General features: G+C 34.2%; 1 protein-coding gene across 1 annotated transcript; it reads left to right on the top strand.

Moving 5' to 3' along the window:
* Positions 1–22,010: 22,010 nt before the first annotated feature.
* Positions 22,011–23,206, top strand: LOC145806811 (uncharacterized). Its single transcript, XM_082904630.1, has 2 exons — positions 22,011–22,570; positions 23,125–23,206. The coding sequence occupies exons 1-2, from the start codon at positions 22,011–22,013 to the stop codon at positions 23,204–23,206; spliced, it is 642 nt and encodes a 213-aa protein (XP_082760756.1).
* The last annotated feature ends 364 nt before the right edge of the window (positions 23,207–23,570 follow it).

Below are 23,570 nucleotides of genomic sequence, written 5' to 3'. Positions count from 1 at the left end.
TTTCATTGAACCATTTCATATCCTCGGCTCTCTTTCTCGACATGTACAACCTTTTCAATCTCGGTGTTAACGGGAAGTATCGAAGGACCTTACGAGAGATCTTCTTACCTCTACCATGATTTGTCTTGTATCTAGAAGCATTACAATTTGGACATTTATGCAATGTTGCATTCGCCTTCCAAAATAGCACACAGTCGTTTACACAAGCATCAATGAGCTCGTATGACAAACCCAATTCACGTAGTATTTTTTAGCTTCATAAGTTGACTTTGGAACCAAATTATCCTTCGGTAAAAGTTTTGTTAAAAACTCTAGCATCATGTCAACTGACTTATTACTCCAATGGTTTGTTACCTTCATATTAAGTATCTCGATGACAAACTGTAACAAAGTGTAATTTGTGCAACCTGGGTACACTTCACGTTTGGCATCATTTAACAATTTATCAAAAGTGCGAACCTCCTCCTTCTGGGTTGTATTAGTTGATTCCCCTCTTATTCGATCTTCTACTAAGGCATCAACACCTCCCAAAACCTCATTGCCCTTAACGGGTATATCATGATGATGAGCCTCATTTGATTCACGGGATTCCCCATGCACGTGCCAGATAGTGTAAGTTGAAATAATCCCATGTTGCAGCAAATGAATTTGAACAATTTGAAAATTATGAAGAACAACATTCACACACTTTCGACAAGGGCACAAAATTTTACCATCTCAATCGATAACCGCCATTGCAAAACGAAGAAATGATATTACCCCATCATAATATGCCCGACTTATCCTTCCATCAACTGTGCTACCTAGTGCAATCCAACTCTTGTCCATGTCTGACTATGCCGCGTTAATCAAAGGTAGGTGAATAGGACAAATTTTAGATATAAATATATATATATATATTGTAATTTAAAAAAAAAAGTTGAAGTCCAATGATTATACTAAGTTATATAAATTTCAACCACATAATTCGCATGAGAAAATAGCCAAAGCAATTTAGCGTAAACAGAAGAAGTATTCAAAACCAAAACATAAACCACAACAAAATATCCATCAATAAGAAGACAAATAACATAATTCAAAGAAAATTTAACCAATAAAGCAGTGAGCTGAGAGTAAAAAGCAGATAACATGACATGGAAAGAAAACCCACAATATGCCACATTGAGTTTCTAAAGAAGTCAATTTGAGTACTCAAATATCCAAATGCAAAATGTTATGATTGAACTACACGTACTTGGAAAAATATATATATGCCCCGAATACCAGAATTGACACATCTATCAACTAAATTGGGATATTGAAAAAATAATACATTGGGAAACAATAACTATTTTGGCTCACATTTTACTCGGTAAACAAAATGTGATAAAATTCTGCAAAGGAACTTAATAATGTACGTAAGGAGCTATGCATATAAGAAATGAACGATGCCAATAGAATTGATAGCCACATGCGATAATTCCAATGAATGGCCCGAGACTATAATTTAGTACTTATGGCCTGTTACTGCAGTTAGTACTCTGTTTGATTTTCTCTTTACTCAACTATATACGCAGTCCAGAGAAGTTAAAGCAAGATATGCTAATTTAAGGGTGTAATATTCCAATTTTCATTAAATCGATAGTTGTGAGAGAAAAAATAATTAATTAATAACTACTGAGTAAAAAACTATAGATCTAAATTTTTATATAAAACAACACCCAATTAATACACATTAATATCTAATGAAATGTTTCCAGAGTCAGTCAAATGAGTATGCCATACAGTGTTCCCATTAAGATATTACATAACTAACCAAATATATGCCACCAACATAAGATGTACGAATTTAAAAATAAATTAAAATCAAATGCTAGGCCAAGCTATTGTATTGAAATATAGATAACCCCCATTTGCATCCTTAATATAGTGGTTATAGTCACATAACATTGAATAAGACACCATACTGCCACATAGTCATAGTATAGAATCTGATGCTTCAAAAATCTGGGAAAAGGGAGCTGTGATGGGTAGATATGGTGTGTAGCCTTTAGTTAAGCCTTAGTAATCATGAATGCCAAAAGTGATTGTAAATTGAGTAGAATGGTGAATAAGGAACCATGAAACTAATCCCTAGTAAGTTTACATAGACTTTATCTCGTTGAATCCGAATTGTGTTGGGGACTAAGAAACAGATGACAGTGCAGCATAATACACTACAGATAGTTGACGCTTTTCCTGGATTCTAGGATTGTCCATTTAATCTATTCATATAAACTTTTCACATTGTAACATCAACAAAACAGTCAAAACAATCATCAAACAGTAGAAGCAGCTGTTTGTCAATAATGGTAATGAAAAAATGAAGAATAGTTCAAAAACTTTCCAAATATTAGTCTAGTGTATTAGTGTATTATAATAAAACCAGAATTTTTAATGGACTATACACACAAGATCCATATTCAGGACTACGTTAATGTAGTGGTTCAACAAACCAAACTTCAACCCAACTAATTAGGATGGTTACATGAGTACTTTACTTTCCCATTCAGCTCTTTGTAAAGCCATATTTTCAGATAAAATAATGTCAGCCTTATCCTTTCTCCTTCTCTCCAATCATATTCTTTTTTCATTTTCCTTTTTTTAAAAAAAAATCAATAACAGAATTTATAATAAGAACAAAATAAAAAAAATTTCCTTTCCAGAATCGAAGCTGAATACAAATTCCACAAATGTAGATATCATGAAGCAAGAATTAAGATTGGATTTTGTAAAAGAAACAGAACTGTTCTTGTCATATCATAGAATGAGTTCTTGGGCATGTCACAACAGAAAAGGAAAAGTTGACTGCAATTTAAAAAAAATATTAAGTACTATATTATTGCTTTGAGCTATTTTTAAAAGGTGGGAAAAGATAAATATATGATAAACTGATAACAACTTACCAAGGCAGTTAGTTTTCTTCTTATTATGTCTTTATTTTAAACAAGTTGTTTAAACTGGTTGTTTCAGCTAGTTATTTATGCATAGCAGCAGGCCAAACCAACCATAGCAGCAGCCAAGCAGCCCCACCAAAGACAGGACATCCAAAAATAAGTAGAAGGACCAACTAAAGACCTATTTTCCTACATCCAGCAGTTAGCACATCCAGGAAATCAAGGCAAATGGGCAGCAGCAAACAAGCAGCTTGAACTAGTAGTGCCATGGACATGGATTACCTAATGGAAGATGGGCTATGAACATGCCTAACTAAAGCAGAGATTAACAAACTAAATCCATGTGCAGCTCACATGCATTCATGGGTTCTTACATGGTTGGAACTTGAAGCACACAGCAATAAAGGTTCAATTATCACTGATATAATTGTAGTTGATATACTCCTCGCCCCCCCCCCCCGCCTCCTTTTTTTTTCCCTTTCTTTCTTTCTTCTTTATTTTCTTGTGAAAATGTTCTAACACAATCCAAAGTATTGACAAATAAACAGTACATCATTTACAGTGCTAGCCTAGCATTATCACCTAATAAAGCGATTATATATATATATATATATATATATATTTTATGACCAATGTCCGGACTAGTTTACGCACACCTCAAATAATATCATGAGAAGTACCTAACTTGAGCTAATAACATTGTGGTTGTAGAATTCGGTTCTTATCAGTTGTGTAGAACATGTTCAGATCCTCTAGAGTCCACACTCCGCAATTTCAGTGGAGTAGTTCAAAACAACATCATTTCACTTCAACGGCAAAAAAGAAAAAAGAAAAAAGAGGAGACAGAGGAAGACCAAGAAGAAAATGAGCAGAGATAAAGACTGGAGAAAGCTCTGCATTCAAACTGAAATGAATCTCTCAAACTTATCCTAAAGAAACATATAAATCATGGAATGGGTACAGACGAGGGAATGGGAAAATGGGTCTTTAGACAAGATGTTAGTATTGCTTTGCTTGTCATAAGATGCTTTAGAGAATCCCCTATGCTCTCACATTTTATCCTCAGCAGGTTCCTCAACGATGGATTACTAGGGCAATTTGATAATAATTTGGATGCTTTGAGAAGGAATTGTATGAAAATGACAAGTCTATGTGTTACACAGATGTTCTTCATACAGAACTTATAGACAAAGAAAGTGGGCTGAGTGTAGATTCTCTTGCCTGATGATTACATCTTGAAACATTTTCTTTTCAGTTATGCTAGGTGCACAAGAATTTTATAGAACAGGAATGTGACCCAAAATGTTCACATTGTTGTGAATGTTTTCTCACATTTATGCATTATGTGCAGAATTACCTCTCTCTATGCGATACACGATTGATAATAACCTGTAGATTCAAATTGAAAAAATATTTTGTGCTTATTGTTTAAGGGGGATTTGAACATAGACATGGAGCTTAATATCAAGCATGGTTCCTGATATCACCACTGCACAACAATTGCTAAAATGATAAGATTTTCATCAAATTCTCACGAATAGTTCATTTAATTTCTTTTTGTTTTTGTAAATGGAAGCGTCATTTACCATTATAAGATAATGATTATTTCAGAGCAAGATTAAGAAATGACTTCTGTTTCATTTAACTGAATCAAACATTATCCCAAAGTTATTCCAGTCGCATCCTGAATGTGATGGAATGTCAGTCATAGGATAGCCCTATTCTTGTATAGCAGACCAATTTGACATGAAAGTGCAAAGTGTCATTTACAGCAACAACCTTGTACAACAGATGAATTCCTTGTGTATCCCTCAGTTTTTGGGCACTCACTGTTGCTGTAATTAGTTGCAACTTAATCTGTCCCGTATGGTATGTGGTTTGAAAAAAGAAACCCCGCACGTATAGAGAAGTTTATAGTGATATAAACTATAAATTCAGACATCTTAAATTCGTTTTTTTTTGAGTAACATACATATACTTCACTACTTTGGACAAAAATTTCATTATGATTCTTGGTTAGTGGTTGTCTCTGTGTTTTCATGATCCCAAATAAGGCTTACCTAAACCATTTGTTAGCCACATAATGATTTGTGGTTACTATTTGAGCTTTAATTCCAAAGGGTTGCAAGTTGCAATACGTAATGCTAGCAAGTACAATTAGAGGTCATTCTGATTTATCGCTTGCGCATGATATACAAATTAATAAATTTTATAATTTTTATATTTAGATGATCTGCTTCAATCATATTATCTTAATGGTTTATGTTTTAAATTTTTAAATTTTATTATTATATATTACATCTATGAATAAAAATAATTATAAACTCTATTAGTTTGTATAATATATATATTTAATAATTAAGTGACATGTAGGACAATCAAATGTGCCAGCTACTAAACTTCAATTATCACTGCTTTAACCTTTATTAGTTTCAATGTATTATAGTCTATTTTGAGAAAGAAAACAAACAAATTTCATCCAAAAGGAACTCAACAATTGGAAAAGAATGACAACAAAATAGTAATGATTGTGACTTGAGAAAAATGCCAAGTGTTGCTAGGCAACAATGACATGCCATAAAACAGTCTTATAACAAGATGATCTAAGTGTACCTCTCTCATGCAGTTCCTTTCAATACTTGTACTCATTAATCACCTCATCCCTTCACAATTTTCCTTAATCCTGAAATTTTGAAAAATTATTGTGTACTTCTTGAACTTTGTCTCAAAAATTATAAATTTTGTGACTTCTAATACTATTGTGACAATGCCCTAAAAGTTACTATTGTGCCAAAAGTATTGAATGACTTCACCTAAAATTTAGGTTCTAAATTATATCCTAATACATTGATGAAAGAGAATGTCGGAAATAATACATTATATCCTAATACATTGATCGATATCATGACGTAAGTAATCAATTTTATTTTTTTATGAATAACCTAAGTAGAAAAACCTATAAAATAAACAGATATTGAACAAACATTCAAATACAGAGAGGAGTTGAACCCTAATTTTATTAAAAATACAGAAAAACAATCCAAATCATATAAAATATTCACATTTAGTCAAGGGTTTTTACTAAATTCAAACTGTTAATTATAATCAATAGGACATTCATTCTCAAGTTTATAGCAGAAACAAGCAAAACACATTAAGGATGGCCAAGTTTAAAATTTACACATTCAAAATTTATTGAAGAGAAACCTTGCTGGAAAAAATAAACTACAGCATTAATTCTGAAAATTAATTTCAAAAATTAGGGAAAACATTAATTTTGAAAATTAGGGAAAACAGAGATTGAAAAATAGAGAAATTAAGTGAGAGAGAGGGAGAGAGAAAGAGGACCCATACCTGATGGAAGAGAACACACAGACGTCTGTGGCGACACTGAAGGAGGAGAACAGGGACGTTGGCAGCGGCGCTGGAGAAGAACACACTGAAGGGGCGCCGGAGAAGAACACACAGCACTTGTATTTATAGAGGGAGAGGGAGAGGGAGAGGGAGAGAGGGAGAGATAGAAATAGAGATTGATAGGAAAACTGATTCTGTTTTGTTTTGAGAGGGAGAGGCAGATAGAGATACAGACTGATACGAAGACTGATAAAAAAAAATGAAAAAAAAGGAGGGAAAAATAAACTGATAAAAAAAAAAAAAGAAACGAAAAAGAAAAAGAAGGGAGGGAAAAATAATAGATTATTTTTTTTTATCCTGCTTAATATGTCAAAATTCTTCTTTCAAAATTAGTGACAAAACAATTTTCTCACTAAAAGGCCTAAAAATATTAAAAATTATTAGTGAGGAAAATATATTTCTCACCAAATGGTTTTAAAATATTTAAAATCAAAGTTTTCAAAAAAAAAAAAAAAGATTATTGGTGACGCAAATATATTCCTCATTATTAATTTTTTTATTGTTGAAAAAAAAAATTCTCACCAAAAGTTTCTAAATTTTGGCACCATCAAAAAAAATTAGTGGGAAAAATTTAGGTGACGAAATTTTTTTTTTCTCACCTAAAAGTAAGTATTTATTGATGAAAATAAATTTCGTCACCTATTATTTTTATATTCTTATTATACGTGACAAAATTTATAATTCTTCATGGATTATTCTTATTTAGTGACGAAATTTGTTTTCTTCACTAATTTTCGTCACCATACCAATACAAAGAATAAGAGAAAGAGACACCAGAAAAAGAGTAAAGAGAAATCACCTACCAAATCACCGAGCGAAGAAGATGTGGCGGTTATCGGTAAGGCTACTAGTGGCAACGATGATCGGCAAGGCTAATAGAGGCAACGATGGCGATCGGCGTGGTGGAGGAGCAAGAGGTAAGACAAATTAATATCCTGTTTTCAGAGAGAGAGAGATAGAGATGATAAACAGAAAAGGGATAAAAAAAAATTAATACCCTATTTTTTTTTTATTGCCGCTCAATATATCAAAAATTTTCCACCAAAATTGGTGACAATATTATTTCCTCACCAAAACATATCAAAAATATTAAAACGTTTTCGTGACGAAAATATATTCCTCACAAATACTTTTATAATTAGTGACAAATTTTTTTCTCACCAAAAGTCCCAAAAATTTGGCGCCACCAAAAAAAAAAGGGGGGGAAATTTTTGGTGATGAAACTTAATTTTTCCTCACTTAAAATGAAGTATTTATTGACGAAAATAAATTTTGTCACCTACCATTTTCATTTTTTTATTATATGTGACAAAATTTATAAATTCCTCACGAATTATTTTTATTTAGTGACGAATTTTATTTTCTTCACTAGTTTTCGTCACCATAGGTTACTTTTGTTGTAGTGTTCCTTAGTCCCATATATATATATATATATATATATATTTAAGAATATGAAATACAATATTTACCAGACATCATATTGGTCATCTGTCCGGCTGCTACACCATCATTAATTTTTTTTTTCTTGAAAAACTTCTCCTAGAAGTTGCTATAAGTTGTTTGGGCAGGTTGTTTGCATAATCCAATGGCTCATAAAAATTAATATTTTATAAAATTAAATTTTAGAACATAGAGTCTGATATAGTGTGTATATACAAAAAATACTAACTAAAATACAAAAATAAATTTTTGTTTATAATTTAACTCAAAATTTGTTAAGATTGATGTGGATGCTCTAATGCCTTTTCATTTTAACCTATTAACTTATAAATATCCTAGTATTTGTCAAAAAAAAATTATACGTTAGGGTTGTACCTATTTGTTCACCGCTTGCACCACCAATGCTTCTCAGTGGAGATTTAGAAGACATATAGACAAGGCATTAATGGTGAAGATCTGTTGGTGGTGACAAATAAATTTGTTCATTAAAGGCACGAACGATAGGGTACGGGATTATTGTTGTGCCCCTTTTTATACATTCAAATGGTACCATCTCAATGTTTTATTTTTCTTCTTTCAAGTCATACTCAAACCTTTATTCTTCCAGATTTTCCAATGCCACCATCATACTTACTGTCACGACCCAAACTTGCCCCTAAAGGTTTAGTGTCGTAACCAGCTAGTAATCCTTAGATTACTAAAGGCCTCTTAATAGACAGACTTATAATTAGGGGCTGCGGAAGCAATATATAAAAATATAGATAGTCAATTGAGTTGTGCAGACATATATGGAACAGATAACCTTAAACTTTTTAAACATACGTGTAACGTCAAAAGATACAGTAGTTATATGTCATCCCATGTATATATAAACGGAAATTTTGCTCGTAAATTAAAAGAAACAAAGTCTTAAACATTCACAAAACATGGCCACGAGACTTGACTTAATCTGAAACCTTCTTGGAAGGCGCGAAAGGTGGCTGACAAACACAAAATCCTTCAAACAACATCTTAAGCCTGGTCATGAGCCTGCTCACCTACATACATAAATAAATAGTGAACGAGGGCCAGTGAATTATAGCAAAGTAAAGTGTTAAATGAATGATGTCCCATAACTAATTCAGAAACTGATTCATATTCATATTCTTATTCGAATCACATATAGAAATCAGAGTTCATGTTTAATCTTACACAGTACATCCGTTAGCGCTAACAGATCACATACAGAGCATCGAAGATCATACTTGTTAGTTCCATAAAGGAACCTCCGGTCGGGTACAGATAACTTGTCAGTTCCATAAAGAACCTCCGGGGTACAGATAGCATACTTGAATCACAGAATTAATGTCACAAACAGTTGTTAGAATTGGACAATCATTCATAGTGCAGAACATAACATTTCAAAGAACATATCTTATTTTATATACATAAAATAATTTAACTTGAACATAGCTTTACTAAGTTATTACTCACAGATAACAAATGGCTCCAAGTAAACGGACAGAGTAGGCAATTCAGATATCTTGTGGCGCGTGACCTACACAGATACAGAATGAATACGTACTGAATTACACACCCGAAATCATTAACTTGGTTCTTTCTTGTCTTGGTGTGTTTCTGCTTCTTATCCCCATTATTGTATCTTGATCTTGGCTAGGAATGCCTAGGATGTAATGAGGATGTTAAAATACACTTGAAAACACTTAACAAAACTTGCTAAAAACAGGGTCCCCGCTCGAGCGAAACTTCCTTCGCGCGAACGGACATGCAAACCGTGAGTGGTCGCTCGAGTGCAACTTTTGTCGCTCGAGCGGTCTGTAAACTTTTGCAAAAGTGCTGGTTACTTGATTTTTCCGCTCGATGCTCGCTTGACGCTCGCTCGAGTGTGAGACTCATACCCTCGCTCAAACGCAACTTCTGTCGCTCGAGCGATTTGCAAAACACGCAAAATTCTAGGAGCTTGCATTTTACGCTCGAGCCAACTTTTGGTTGCTCGAGCAGAAGTGTGAAAATGAAGGTGGTCACTCGAGCGCAGGATTTGTCGCTCGAGCGTGGAAGCAAAATTTTGAAATTTTCAGATTTGCTTCTAAGCTTCAAATTCAACCCCAAAGCTGCAAATTATGGTTTCTTGGGTCAAAAACTTGAGAAAACTTTTGTAAACTTGGTGAATTCAAAATCAATTCCACAAAATCAAGGTTCAAGAGCATGTGATGTATGCAAAACCAAACCCAATGCTTTGAAAACATAACTATATACATCATGCATGTAAATGTGTAAGTTCCAAGCTTCCAAAACATGATCCAATGAGGTGTCTAACTTAAAAATATGTTGAATTCTCAAACCAAGGTCAAAATGAGGACATGCAAGAGGGAATTCTTTGAAAATAACTTCAAATTATGATGAAATGAGCATGCATGCATGATATGGTTCATTTCTCTTTAATTCTAACTCACTTCTTGTATTAACCTACTTAATTCTTTACAGTTCTTGTCCTACACATCATTTGTAAACAATCTAAAGGTTGAATCCTTACCTAAATTTCCAAGGATGAGAGCTAGATGCTTAATTCTTGAATCTCTAAGTTCAATTCTTTCTTTTCCTAGCAAATCCCTTAGTTGAGCTCAATCTTCTCCTCACTCTCTTTCTTTCACGTTTTGTGTGTGTATAGGCTCAAGAATGTGTTGAAATGAAGGAAAATGATGAGTAGAGGTGTAAAAGGTGCCTTATATGGGCTTGGATTAAGTAATTCATTGATTAGGCTTAATTGGGCATTAATTTTCTTAATTTAATTGTTCCGAACCGAATTTTAATTAAACCTACCACAATGTTCTAAAAATTCTAACAAACACATAAATCAAGTTAATTTCGTGGTCGGATGCCGATAAAACCTTTAATTCATAGAACGAAATAGAAACATGAACATATCTTTCTACATTAAACAGATATAAACACAATTAAGACAACATATAATGCAAAACTTCACTTACTTATTAGACATAATTAAGCATAGATTAACGTTAATAATGGGTCGGGGTTGTTACACCTACAGCTACCATAACCGTTCAAGATTTGTCAAGTCACCGTTGACTTCTCTCCTTTGCTTTATCGACTTCTCCACTGTTTAAATCTTCAACCCCATCAATTGTCGTATCAATGCTGCTATAATATTGTTGAAAGGCCTAGACTATTGACAAGTGTTGAAAATTTTTTGTTGCTCTCAGGAAGCCGACTCTGAGGCAAGGTAGGCAAGGTCGTCGCCTCAGGTCCCTAAATTCTGTCTGAAATATAAGGTCCCAAAATAATTTTGATCTTAAGCTATGTTTGGTTAATTATTTTAGTCTTAAGTTATGTTTAGTCTATTGAAATGAAATTGAACTAAATAATCATTTAATCATAACGTCCATCCTCACTTTTGGTTTATTAAAAAATATTACAAATGAAATCATCATTTATTATTGTGAGAGAATTGTCATTCTATAAATAAATTAAGAAATGATCATTCCATTCCATTTAATTTTATTTGAGTGAACCAAACATTACATTATAGTATTAGTAGTTTAAAAATGAAGTTTTACAGATTAAAAAAAAAAATTAAGTTAGTGAATTATTTAGGAAGAAGCACCAAAAAATCTCATTTTCATATTTTATAAACCAACCAGTCCTCCCAAAAATCTCACTAACCCAATAGTCTCATTTGTGTTTAAATGATATAATTATCCCATATTTTACACGCTTGTTGATGGGTGGTACTAGTAATTTACTGAAAATCCCGTATTATGAAATTACGCATTTACTCAAAACTTACCAAGGGGTTTTTGTGCTCCTTTTAGAATTCCTAATTTTTTAAAACTGGTTCAATCTGTGGTGTAAGAGAGCTCCGGTGGACAACAATGGCTTCTCAAAAAATTTCTTCACTCTGGCATACAACAATAGGCGATGGACGGTGGGTGATGGTCGACAATGGATGGTGGTCTCCGGTTGAGAATTATGATGGTGGTTGTGGGCTGAAACTCACGTCTCTTTGTCACTCTCGCCCTTTTTCTCTCTGTTTCTCTTTTCTTCAAACTCTACTCTATTTCATGCTTTTGCATTACTCTTTTTTCTTTTTCTTTTTTTTCCAAATAATGAAAACAACGTTGTTTTGAAGAACTGTAGAGAAGGGACTCTAGAGGATTCGAACGCCATTCATATTATATCTTAACAAACATTCATTATATATTTACAATGTCATTATGTATGCTACACATAATAAATTATGATTTCCACATTCAATCCATTTTACAATTTCGGGCAAAAACGTGTGGATATGATATTCAAAATATTGTTGCTGCTAATACAGACTCCCCCTGTTTTGGAATGGCGTTGAATATGAGATTCTTCAAAATTTAGGGCATTAAAAAATGAAGGTTTTGATTGTGAATTAATAATTAAGATTTGAAATTTCATATTGTTGATGAATTTATAATTTCATGTTAGGTTTTATTTAGCTGGAAGCTAGTTTAGTCTTTGGGGTGTTAATAGGGTTTTATTTATTTACCAAGCTCCTTATAATATTTGATTATTATGGAATGTGTTAGAAATAATATGTTTGAATGATTATTTATTCATTGTTTTGATCTATTCTGTTGTGTTTATAATAAATTGAAATGTTATAATTGGTGTTTAAAACTTAATGTTTTCATTGAGAATTATTGTAGTCCAAAAATAGAGATTAAACAAGTAAAGAACAAGCCAACACATAGCAGCAGCACAAGTAGCAAAGGAAGAAGGCCGAGCCACTATAGAGTAGTCAACTGGCTTGTCGACCAAGCAGCCGACCGATGAAGGCAATTTGGCGCAATTTGCTCTAGTTAAGTTTTGCCTCGCTCTAGCTGTCAGACCAACAGAATGCTCGACGACCATAGTAGTCACCTTTAACGACCGGGACATGATCGGATGTCCAGGTGGTCATCTGGGTGGTCGACCGGACAGATGACCACCTAGTGCAAATGTTAACTCTAGACATCTGGGTAGTCAACCAGTGTGCTAAATCTGTTTTGCTACAACGACTATATTTCAATATCCAACGTTGTAACGGCTATCTGATTCATGTCCACGCTTCCGCAGACAAACATCATATGGGTGGAAAACATTCTCAGAATACGTTCTCCGTCGTCTATCACAGCCAACGGTAATAATTCAAATGAGGAGCAGAGTACAGAACTTTGTATATATATTGAGCTATGTAGAGAAGAACAATACAACAAGTATAACGAAACAGAGCTATACACTGTCTTATTCTTTATCATTCTTTTGTTCCTTGTTCCTTGTTCTTTGAATTTTTCCTTATTCTTGTTTTTATCTTTCTTCATAAAACATATTCTGTACTTAAGCTTTAGGCTTATTCACTTCTAAGAGTTATTCTGAAAAACACTAAGCGATAAATTTCTAAATCTATCTAACAGAGAAAATCACTCCAGCTTTCTCTGAGAGCAAAATCACTCATCACCAACTTGTAAGAGGTCACTAGCTGTCTGGTAAAGCTAGGAATTTGTGAAGAATTGCTCCATGTGTATGAGGTTGCTAGCATCTTTATGAAACTGGAAAATTGAAGATTATTGAAAAATCTCAAGTGAAGCTTAAGGAGTGGACGTAGGTTTGGTTTAAGTTGAACCACTATAAATCTTGTTTGCCCTCTCTTCCCTTATCTCTTTTACTTTCATATTTTCTGTGATATTCATTTATTTAATTATCTTCAAAATTAGTTGTTAATTTTTATTAGGTAATTTTTTAAATTAATTTATAGAAACCCAATTGACCTACCTCTTGGGTTGCCTTTTGAGTAACAGAATGGAATAATACGATGTTTAGTTTCCTTTCCAAAAATCTGCTCATCACTTAGTGTAACGCCCCAAAAATAATTAACATTAACCCAGCTCATACTAGTGACAAATTGATCAATGATCTCATATCTTCTATTCATTTTATCTTTAATTATTACAAAAGATGGCATATGCAATATATATTCATAAATCCTAAATTCTGAATCTATAGCATATGACATGGATACAAGAGCATAAAGGAAATTAAAATCAAATATAGAATTGCTCTAATGGCTTACAACTTTCCAAGACGATACTTGGTTACAACAAAATGAGTTTAAACTCCATACAAGTAAAGCCTGAGGCTTGAATAAAAATATTTACATCAAGGACCAAAAAGGAAAGTCTTAAGCTCTGAGTCCTCCTAAGCTACGTCCTTGGCGGAGGCATATCATCAGCACCTGAAAGTTGTTGTCCACCTAGGGTTAGCCAAAGCTCAGTAGGAATACTCTAACACAGTATATGAATCTTAGCAAAATTATATGGTGAATGCACAATGCATGCCATTTTCCAAACATTTCTCATTTTTCCATCTCAAAACAATGCAATGCCATATTATATATCAATTTATGAAAATAATCCTTTTATACAAAAAACAGGGCAGTGGATACAACACACTGAGAACTTCTAGGTACATATCTACTAGTAGGCTATGCAAGCACTACCAAAATCATTTTATCGGTATTAACAGGAAGGATCAACACCTAACCACGCAGGTTTCTGGACTTTCACCAAAGACACACAAGCCAACATCATGACCATAACCACACACCCTAACCAGATTCACCAAGGTATTCACTCATTTTTCTTAAAACCGATACATTTACAATATTTATTATGAAATGATGTTCAACGCATAATGGATGAGAAATTAGTTTCAATTCAACCTAATACTCATGCAATGTTTACAACAATCAAGACTATCCTTCACCAATAGCCCAAAACAGTTAATTCTATTCAATAGATATATTTCAATCAAAAGATATATTTCTATCAATTACAATGGGAGTGATATTACGCATCCAACTCCACCATTATTATCAACATAACCATTATTCCAATTTCACAATATCCATCATCATTTTGCATTTTCCCTTTTCCCTTTCACAATTCCAAATATCCAAAATTAGGGCTAAAACCCTATTTTCTTTCAAAATCAATTTTAAGAAAAAGATTTCCATCATTTCAACACAACTCATCCGTAACCATATTTCCACAACCATTTTCAAGAATCAATTTAAAAAACCCCTCTTTTGATTTCAAACCAAACCCTAAGTTTTACCAAAAATTCCCAAATAAATAAACACTTTCAAAGAGCAAATAACTAAGCTAAAAATCATATAAAAAAGTCAAAGAAATCCTTACCTTAAGGTAGAAGACACGAAGAAAAGATGGGTAGAACTTGACAGTGCCAAAAACACTAGATGCTCTGATTAAAACGAAGCCCTTGACGTGTTCAACATTTTTCTCCAAAGGGCTAAGGTGAGGAAACTCACGGATTGAAAGTATCCGGTGCAAGAGTTCAAGAACTAGAGAGAGAGAGCGAGAGAGAGAGAGAGGGAGTAGGTCTAGGGTTTTGGGATGTGTAGAGAGAAGAGGAAATGAAAAAATAGCTGAAAATGGCTTCCTTTTGAACTGCTATATGCACAGACTGCTCGAGCGACAGCGACAAACACAAAAAGAAGACATCGCTCGAGCGCACAATGACCCCCTCTCAGTAGTTCAGAACTACAAAAGTTCACTCAAGAGCAAGAAAGGCCACTCGAGCGAAGAATTAAAATTGCCAGTAGTTTTGCAGACTGTAAAAGACCGCTTAAGCGAAGGAATGGTCGCTCGAGCGAACAAAACAAAATCTGGCCAACAACTCTTTGAAAATCTAACCTCCCAACATGTTTCAAACACAACCAAAACTCCCAATAGCCAAACTCAACAAGCAACAAGATGAAAAAGAGCTGAACGACAGTTAAATACATGAGTTCTCAGATCCGAAAGAAACAAATGGGTCAGGTATAAACCAAAATCATTACTTAGTTCTACATCTCCACAAATTGTGAGCCTTTCTCCATCTCAAAGCAAGCAAGCTTCATTTTAGCTTGTGGGTTCTGGTTCACCATTGTAGACATCCTATTTTGATCGGCCCTAAGACTTGGACACTTTCTTTTGATTACTCGATGATGACAATCAAAATGTGTTTCTCACAAAATTCTCAATAAAAAAAGATGGAATTTGAGCTTTACTCTCTACCTTAAGCCCACTTTGGTTTAGTGTTTAGGTCTTGTTAGACACCTAGAGCGAAACTGGGCCGAATCGGAGTAAAACTGGGCTGAACGAAGTAAAACAAATTTTTTCGTCTCTGGCCGGTCAACCGCCTGGTCGTCTGCCCCAAAACAGTGCAGCCCAGTTTTTTTGTTCATTTCGTGTGGGGATTCCATTATCCCATTTTCTGATATATTCATGCACCAAATGCGTGTATACTCATCCTCTATTGCCTAGTGCTTAATCCATTGAATGTAATGCTCTACTTTTGTCTTCCATTAGCTTAATTAGTGTTTCATTAGTGCTCCATTATCTTCATTAATGCTCCATTCTTGTCTTTCACAATTTCTTCACTTACATTGCCTATATATATACATCAGATTGTTGAGAGGATAATGAGGATAGATTGAATAGAGAAGGCTGGAGATAGAGAAGAAGAAGAAAGTGTCAAAGTTGGGAAGTTGAGCTGTGAATTTCATTCAATGTTATATCATCCTTATACATTGTTATCTGATTCCAATAATTCCATTGCATTGTTATATCATTCTTATGTACTGTTGTTGATCCCCAAAATTCCTTTATAGTCAACTTGTGTATCTTTAATCAATGAGTGTTTAGCTTGTGTCGAAAGTGAGAAAACTAGAGTGAATTGTGAAATCTGGGTCTTTACCATCTTCCCCTACATACATTGTTAAACAACCCAAAATTGTCATTCTAACTAAAATTCTAAATTTTTGAATGGAGGATTGAGAATATAATTCACAACCTTGAGAGTGATCAAAAAGAAGTTTGAAAATCAAAAAGTTTGTTCTTTCTTTGGAAGGTGAATTTTTAATTTCTTTCATTTTCTTGCATTGTCTATCTTATATTTGTTTTCTTGCTTTAATTTCATATTAGTTGTGTTGTAATATAACCGGAAGTGGTTGGTTGAGTCACCTACATATTCTTTGTTTATTCATTTTCTCTATTTTGCAACAAGACAGGTTTTGTTAGGCCTAGTTGGTCGGTCGACTTGCATGGCCGGCCGGTTAGTTTCATTTGGACAAAATAGAGTAGCCTTTCGGCGTTAAGCATATTAGTTTCCAGCAATCCTCAAGACACATGAAGCTTTTATTTTGTTTTTTTATTTGAGAGATTTGTGAAGTTTATTTATGTTTTAATATTTTCTCTCCCCCCTCATCTTTTATTCAGTTTGTAATTATTTATTCAAAGTGTTATAATAATTTCCCGCCCCACTTCTTTTTATCCCGTTCTTTTATTTTCTTTCCTTATTTGTGAATATACATCATGTTTTATTTTATTTTTCATCATATCCATACTTTGCATCCATGTTTCATACATTTTGATTCGGCTAAATTTGCATATATAGATTTAATCAATTCCTATGTAATTATGTGCGTTATCTCATATTCTTGAGATGATTCACATGTCATATATTAGAAGCCGAATCTTTGGTTGCATCTCATGAATGAATTGCATTAGGATTTTGTATATAAGATCATGCATATTTTGCTAACTTTGTTTTGTTGTTGTTTGCGGGATATCGGTAAATATGCAAGTTTTTATGCTTTAGCATCGCACTTTTGTGTGTTTTTCTTACTATGTTTAAGCATCATACCATGTATCTACTTGCTTACTTGATATAACTGTATGAATGCCGATGAATGGAGATTGTGTCGCCTAATTTGGAATGATGTTGATTTTTATTGTTTGTAAACTCAATTTATTTGGGTTGTACATCTCAAAACTCTTTCAAAACACATGAAATCAAATTGTTCTAAAATGAATGACATAGTCTATACTTGTATGCTTCACATAGTATATTGTAAGATTTATTTAATAACTGGAATATGAACATATAAAGTTAATAAAAATCATATCATGGTTTAGTAAAGGCCGATCTTTGATCAGGTGAGCGGGGGTGCTCAATTAATGACCTTCCCCTCTCATATCTAAGGTTCCGAGCGAAGAATCTTTGGTTATAACGAACAGTGACTTTGGTACGAGTCACAGGTTTTCTACTTTTCCTAAAACATTAGGTGGCGACTCTAAGATCTGGTGATACAGTCTATATTTTGGCAACGATTTTGTAATAAAACAATTTTTGTCTAAAAGTTGTCAAATCTAGACTCTCATCTATGCTTTACATTACACTCGTGAGACTAGATCAAAGAGGTCGGCGGTCCGAACTGTTTAACGTGCCCAAGTACCCCCGGGCATGTTACAACTGTAGCGACCCTAATTTTTCTTAAGTCATTACTTATTATTGTTATTATTACTCTATTATTTTGGCTTTATTAATTGTGTGGATACATGAGAATTTAATGTGATATTTAATTATATATAATTAATCTGAATATTTATATATATATATATAAAAGTATTATATATTGATCTTATATAGTATATTTATATAAGTTGTATTTATGTTGTATTTGTAAAATATAAATATAATAGTAAATTAGGTATAATATACTAGACCTAGGTTTAATTGCAAGAGTGTGTGTGTGGGGAAGAATATTGAAGTTAGCAGTAGTCGAGAAAGAGAGAGATTAAAAAAAAAAAAAAAAGGGTTAGAGTTTTATTTTGGTGACTTCATTAATTCTTTAAGTGATTCTTTAATCTTCAAAAAAATATTGTGAGTGCAAAACCCACTTCCCTTAATTTATGTTTATTTTGTTGTTGTTATTTATTTATTTTTATTTATTTGATGTTGGTTTGATATTGTATTTGCATGAAGATGATGGATTGATTTCAATTATTTTGGCTAGTTGTGTATGCAATATTTAGAGTTTTTATATATATTTATTTTATGAATTTAATCACACTCATGGATATATGAAATTAAAATAAACTTGGAACCCACAGATAAATTCCAAATACTTTACTATAACTCCATGGATTGTTGTTTTATTTGAGTGCTGGTGAGAAAAAAGTGTATAAAAAAAAGTGAGGATTATGAGGTTTATTTGAATGCCTTAGGCTAGGCATTGTTATGTTTGTTCTCATTACTAGATAAGGGATTGTGTGTATATATATATATTGTTGTCTCATTCTTAAGAGTAGACGAATGCTTTGATTTATACGTGTATGTATATACTAACTGTCTGGGGAATGTGGGTCAAACTCGGGACGATATTCCCGTGCAAGTTTGGCTTCGAAGCGATGGTAGGTATACGGGAGGCACATGGGGTATACGTGTAGGCCAGAAGTGAAGGGCTGAAATGGTGGAGTTAAGGTACAAAGAATTAAATATGAACTTATTGGTATAGTTTGAATTGTTTTGATTTGTACATCTCGAAAACTAGTAAACAACCTTAATAAATTACGAAATTTGGGCAGAGGCATATATACATAATTCTAGACAATTTTTGTGTTTTAACTTTTCACTAAAAAGATCGATTAGAACTTGTAATTGGATGATCTTGGTTACAATAGTTTTTATTCATTTTAGGAATGCAGATTTTGCATGATGTCTTAATCTACGAAACGAGCTCATTTTTATTGATTTCGTGTAAACTGAAATAAACATTATTCTAAACACTTTTAGTGTTTTTAACGTTTCTAAAAAAAATCATTTTAGGGTAGTTTCTTTTTGTTTTCAGCTTCAGATGTTTTTGGTCGAATTCCATCTAGGTTCTTCTATCAAGTTTTTCTCTCAACCTGTTTAGTTTCTACTAAATTTGTTTACGTTGCCTTTTAGGAGATTTGATTCTATACAACTTTTGTTCTTTGGGTATTGGTTAATTCGAATGATTTAAGTATGAAACGATGCATTTTTTTTATATTTCTTTAGTAATTTACTTATGATTTAATTACACTAACTTTATTTTTATTTTTATTTTTTGTGTAGAATGGTGGGTCTTACTAAATTTTTATGCAGGACTGATCCACCATATTATTTTTATTTAGTTTTTTGTATACTCAATTTTATATTTAGTATGTACGGGCAAGAAACTAAATGTCACCGTATCTTGGGAAACTACCCCTTCGTCTCAGTGTGGGTGGAACTACTTGTCTTGTCCCGTAACAAGAATGAAATGTACTTTTGTTTGTGTCTAGTGGACACGTGGGTGTCAAATCTTGTACTCATACCAGTATACTTGTATACTGACCCGTTTTGTCTCTTGGCAACTCGGGTGCGTTCTGTTTGAGCGCAACCGAGTTTCCTTTGCAGGATTAGTTGGGACTACAGTGATGACGAGGAATAACTATGGTTGTAGGACATGTTTCTCAGACTTCTTTTGTTTTTTGGGGTTTAGGGTTGATATTAGTTTATTTATTTATTTTTATGACCTTAGTATTTTGATAATTTGGCATTGTGGGTTATTTTCTAATTTTATATTATTTAAATTGTTTTGACTATTTGTTACTACTTTAATTTTGGAGGTGTTGGATAGTCATGAATTTATGATGGATGGTTTGGTTGGCGTTTTGTTAATTTTTTTTACCCCTTGTAATGTTTTTTGAGCATTGAAATTTACTTAAACCATATGAAGATGAGAACATTTTGATTTTTGTTTCACCCGTAGGATTTAGATGATGGAATATTGATTAGGGTTTAGTCCTAATTTAATATTTAATTGTCTAAAATTTGGGGCGTGACAGTTTGGTATCAGAGTTCTAGGTTACCCTAAACTTGTGAGAGTTTAGGTGATCCTCGAATTGTAGAAACATGGGTTAGTTGGTTTAGTTTGGTGGTTAAATTTATTCTAAGTATTTATGAACGAATTCTTTTTGTGTGTTTAACTTGAAGGTGATGGCTGGAATGTATAATTTGAGAAATGCTGAGAACAGTGGCACAAGGGAAGAAACAACTGCTAACGCAGCAGCGGCAACGGCAGCGATGGCGGCAGCGGCGGCTATTACTGGACCAACCAATACTATGCAGGTTAATGTGGGGGAGATGATCGCTCAGTTATTTCAAGTTGTGCAAAACAATAATCAAAACCACTAGGGAGATCCCTTTGCGAAGAGAAACAATGACTTTGGTTCTTTGGCAAGTCAGAAATTCTCTGGAGATAGAGGACCCCCTACAGCTGACACTTGGGTCCAGAAATGTGAGATGGTGTTTGGTCGTATGCAGTTCACCGAGGTCCAAAAACAAGAGTTAGCTACACATCAGCTAGAGAGTGCAGCCCTATTTTGGTGGAACTCGTGGAAGGAAGGTCTAGATTTGATGACTTTGGCTTGGTTAAATTTTAAGACTCGTTTTGACCGGAAGTTTGTTCTAGCTACCATTCGGTCTCAGCTGAGTGATGAATTTTTGAAGCTGACTCAAGAGGGTCGAACAGTGATCGAGTATGTCACTAAGTTTAATGAGTTGTCTCGTTTTGCCCCTTACTTGGTTGACACGCAGGAGAAGAAGAATGAGAAGTTTATTAAGGGATTAAATCATTACCTATCTAAGTCCCTTATTCCCTTTGATGCTGAACCGTTTAACAGAGTTCTTGACTTAGCATTGAAGCATGAGAAAAAGGAGAAACAATTTAAAAAAGGGAAGGCCAGGGTCTGAGAGACTTCCAGAGGGAGTCACTTCCAACAGTGTGATAGGAACAGATACCGACCCTACGATCAAAGGTATAGGGGTTAGTAGTTTCAGAGGCCACAGCAACAAGGTAGTCAAGGAAATTGCAGACCTCAGGGTAATTTCAGGCCTCAAGGCAATTTCCAGCCCCAGGGGCACTATTATCAGAGACAAGGTGGTCCGCGTCCATAGGGTTATCAAGGACAATGGCAACAGATACCACAGATGGGTTATTGTCCTCTCGTACCTTAGTTGGAGGGACCCCCATCTGTCAGAGCAGTAGCAACTCAACTGATCAATAAGAAGTATTTTAGGTGTCAGCAATTGGGGCATGTTGTCAAGGATTGCCCTAAAAAACAACAAGCGTGACAGGGTCAGGTAGCTCCAGCCAGGGCATTTACAGTGGTGCAAGAAAATAACAAAGTGTAAGGTACCTTTAATATTTTTTAAGAACCCATTAGAGTACTTTTTGATATTGGTGCCTCTTATTATTTCATATCTAGACACTTTGTAAAAAGAGAACACCTTGTAACTACCTCATTATCCAGACCTATTTGCGTTGAGACCTCTTTAGGAGGGGCAGTTACTCTTTATGAGATGTGTAAAGATTTTGAGATTGACTTTGCAGGTAGAGTCTTGTATGTGGACCTAATTGTGTTAGGGTTTGAGGGGTTTGTAATTATTTTGGGTATGAATTGGCTGCGAAAACACTTTGTGACTCTAGATTGTGCTGGAAAGATTGTGAATATAGATATTCTCGGTATGCCACGGCTTACCCACACTTATAGCGATGGAGGAGAGTCGGTGATGATGAGTTGCTCGGTAGAAATCCCTAAGCAGGATATTAGTGAGGTAGATGTGGTACGTAAGTTTGAGAATGTATTTCAAGAGATACTTGGACCTCCACCTCGATGGGTAGTAGAATTTCGCATTGACTTAGTACCGGGAACTGCACCGATTTCTAAGATGGCATACAAAATGATGCCTAAAGAGCTTATGAAAATGAGGAAGCAGCTGAAAGAAATGCTTCAGAAAGGGTTCATACGTTCAAGTAACTCCCCGTGGGGAGCACCCGTGATCTTTGTCTCCAAGAAAGGTGGCACTCTCCGCATGTGCATAGATTATAGAGAGTTGACCAAGGTGACTATCAAGAACAAGTATCCGCTACCTAGAATTGATGACTTGTTTGATCAGTTAAAAGGGGCAGCCGTGTTCTCTCAGTTTGATCTCAGAATGAGTTACCATCAGATAGGTGTGTTAAAGGAAAGTACACCGCTTATTGCTTTTTGGACTCGGTATGGGTTGTATGAATTTCTTGTAATGCCTTTTGGTTTGACAAATGCTCCTGCTTATTTTATGGACTTGATGAACAAAATTTTTCAACCGTATCTAGATAAGTTTGTGATTATCTTCATAAATGATATCCTGATGTATTCTAAGAATAAGGAAGAGTACAGAGAACACTTGAAAATCGTGTTACAAACTTTAAGGGAGCAGCAGTTATACGTAAAGTTCAGTAAGTGTCACTTTTGGGAGAAAAAGGTTCAATTTTTGGGACATGTTGTGTCCAATTAGGGGATAGCCGTACATTCTGAGAAAGTTGTTACAGTCAAAGAATAGAAGCAGCCCACAAACCTTTCAGAGGTGAAGAGTTTTTTAGGACTAGCCGGTTATTACAAGAGATTCATAGAGAAGTTTTCCACTATTGCAGCACCCATGACCAAATTGACCCAAAGAATGTGAAGTTCTTATGGACAAATGATTATGAGAGAGTCTTCCAGGAGTTAAAGTAGCGTTTGACTACTGCTCTGGTGTTAACTATACCAGTGTAGGGGGAAAAGTTAGTAGTGTTTACTAATTCGAGTGGAACTGGTTTGGGATGTGTGTTGATCCAGCATCAGAAGGTTGTATCTTATACCTTACAATAGTTAAAACCTTATGAGAGACGATATCCTACTCATGACTTAGAGCTTGCAACAATTGTTTTTGCGTTGAAAGTATGGCGACACTACTTGTTTGGGGAAAGCTTTGAGTTGTACACAGATCACAAGAGCCTCAAATATCTTTTTTTTCTCAAAAAGAGTTGAACATGAGGCAACAGAGGTGGGTTGAATTCATCAGCAGTTATGATTTTGAGATCCTTTACCACCCGGGAAA

This window comes from Camellia sinensis, chromosome 14 (assembly GCF_055761805.1).
Source record: "Camellia sinensis isolate YWXY chromosome 14, ASM5576180v1, whole genome shotgun sequence".
Classification (NCBI taxonomy): domain Eukaryota; kingdom Viridiplantae; phylum Streptophyta; class Magnoliopsida; order Ericales; family Theaceae; genus Camellia; species Camellia sinensis.
Note: the sequence above shows the minus strand (reverse complement) of the source record. Positions and strands in the feature narration are given on the sequence as shown.

Coding starts and splice junctions, on each gene's coding strand:
- LOC145806811 (XM_082904630.1), top strand. CDS start 22,011: ATGTGTAAAGATTTTGAGATTGACTTTGCAGGTAGAGTCTTGTATGTG. Junction 22,571..23,124: donor AAGGTGACTATCAAGAACAA/GTATCCGCTACC, acceptor CCACTATTGCAG/CACCCATGACCAAATTGACC.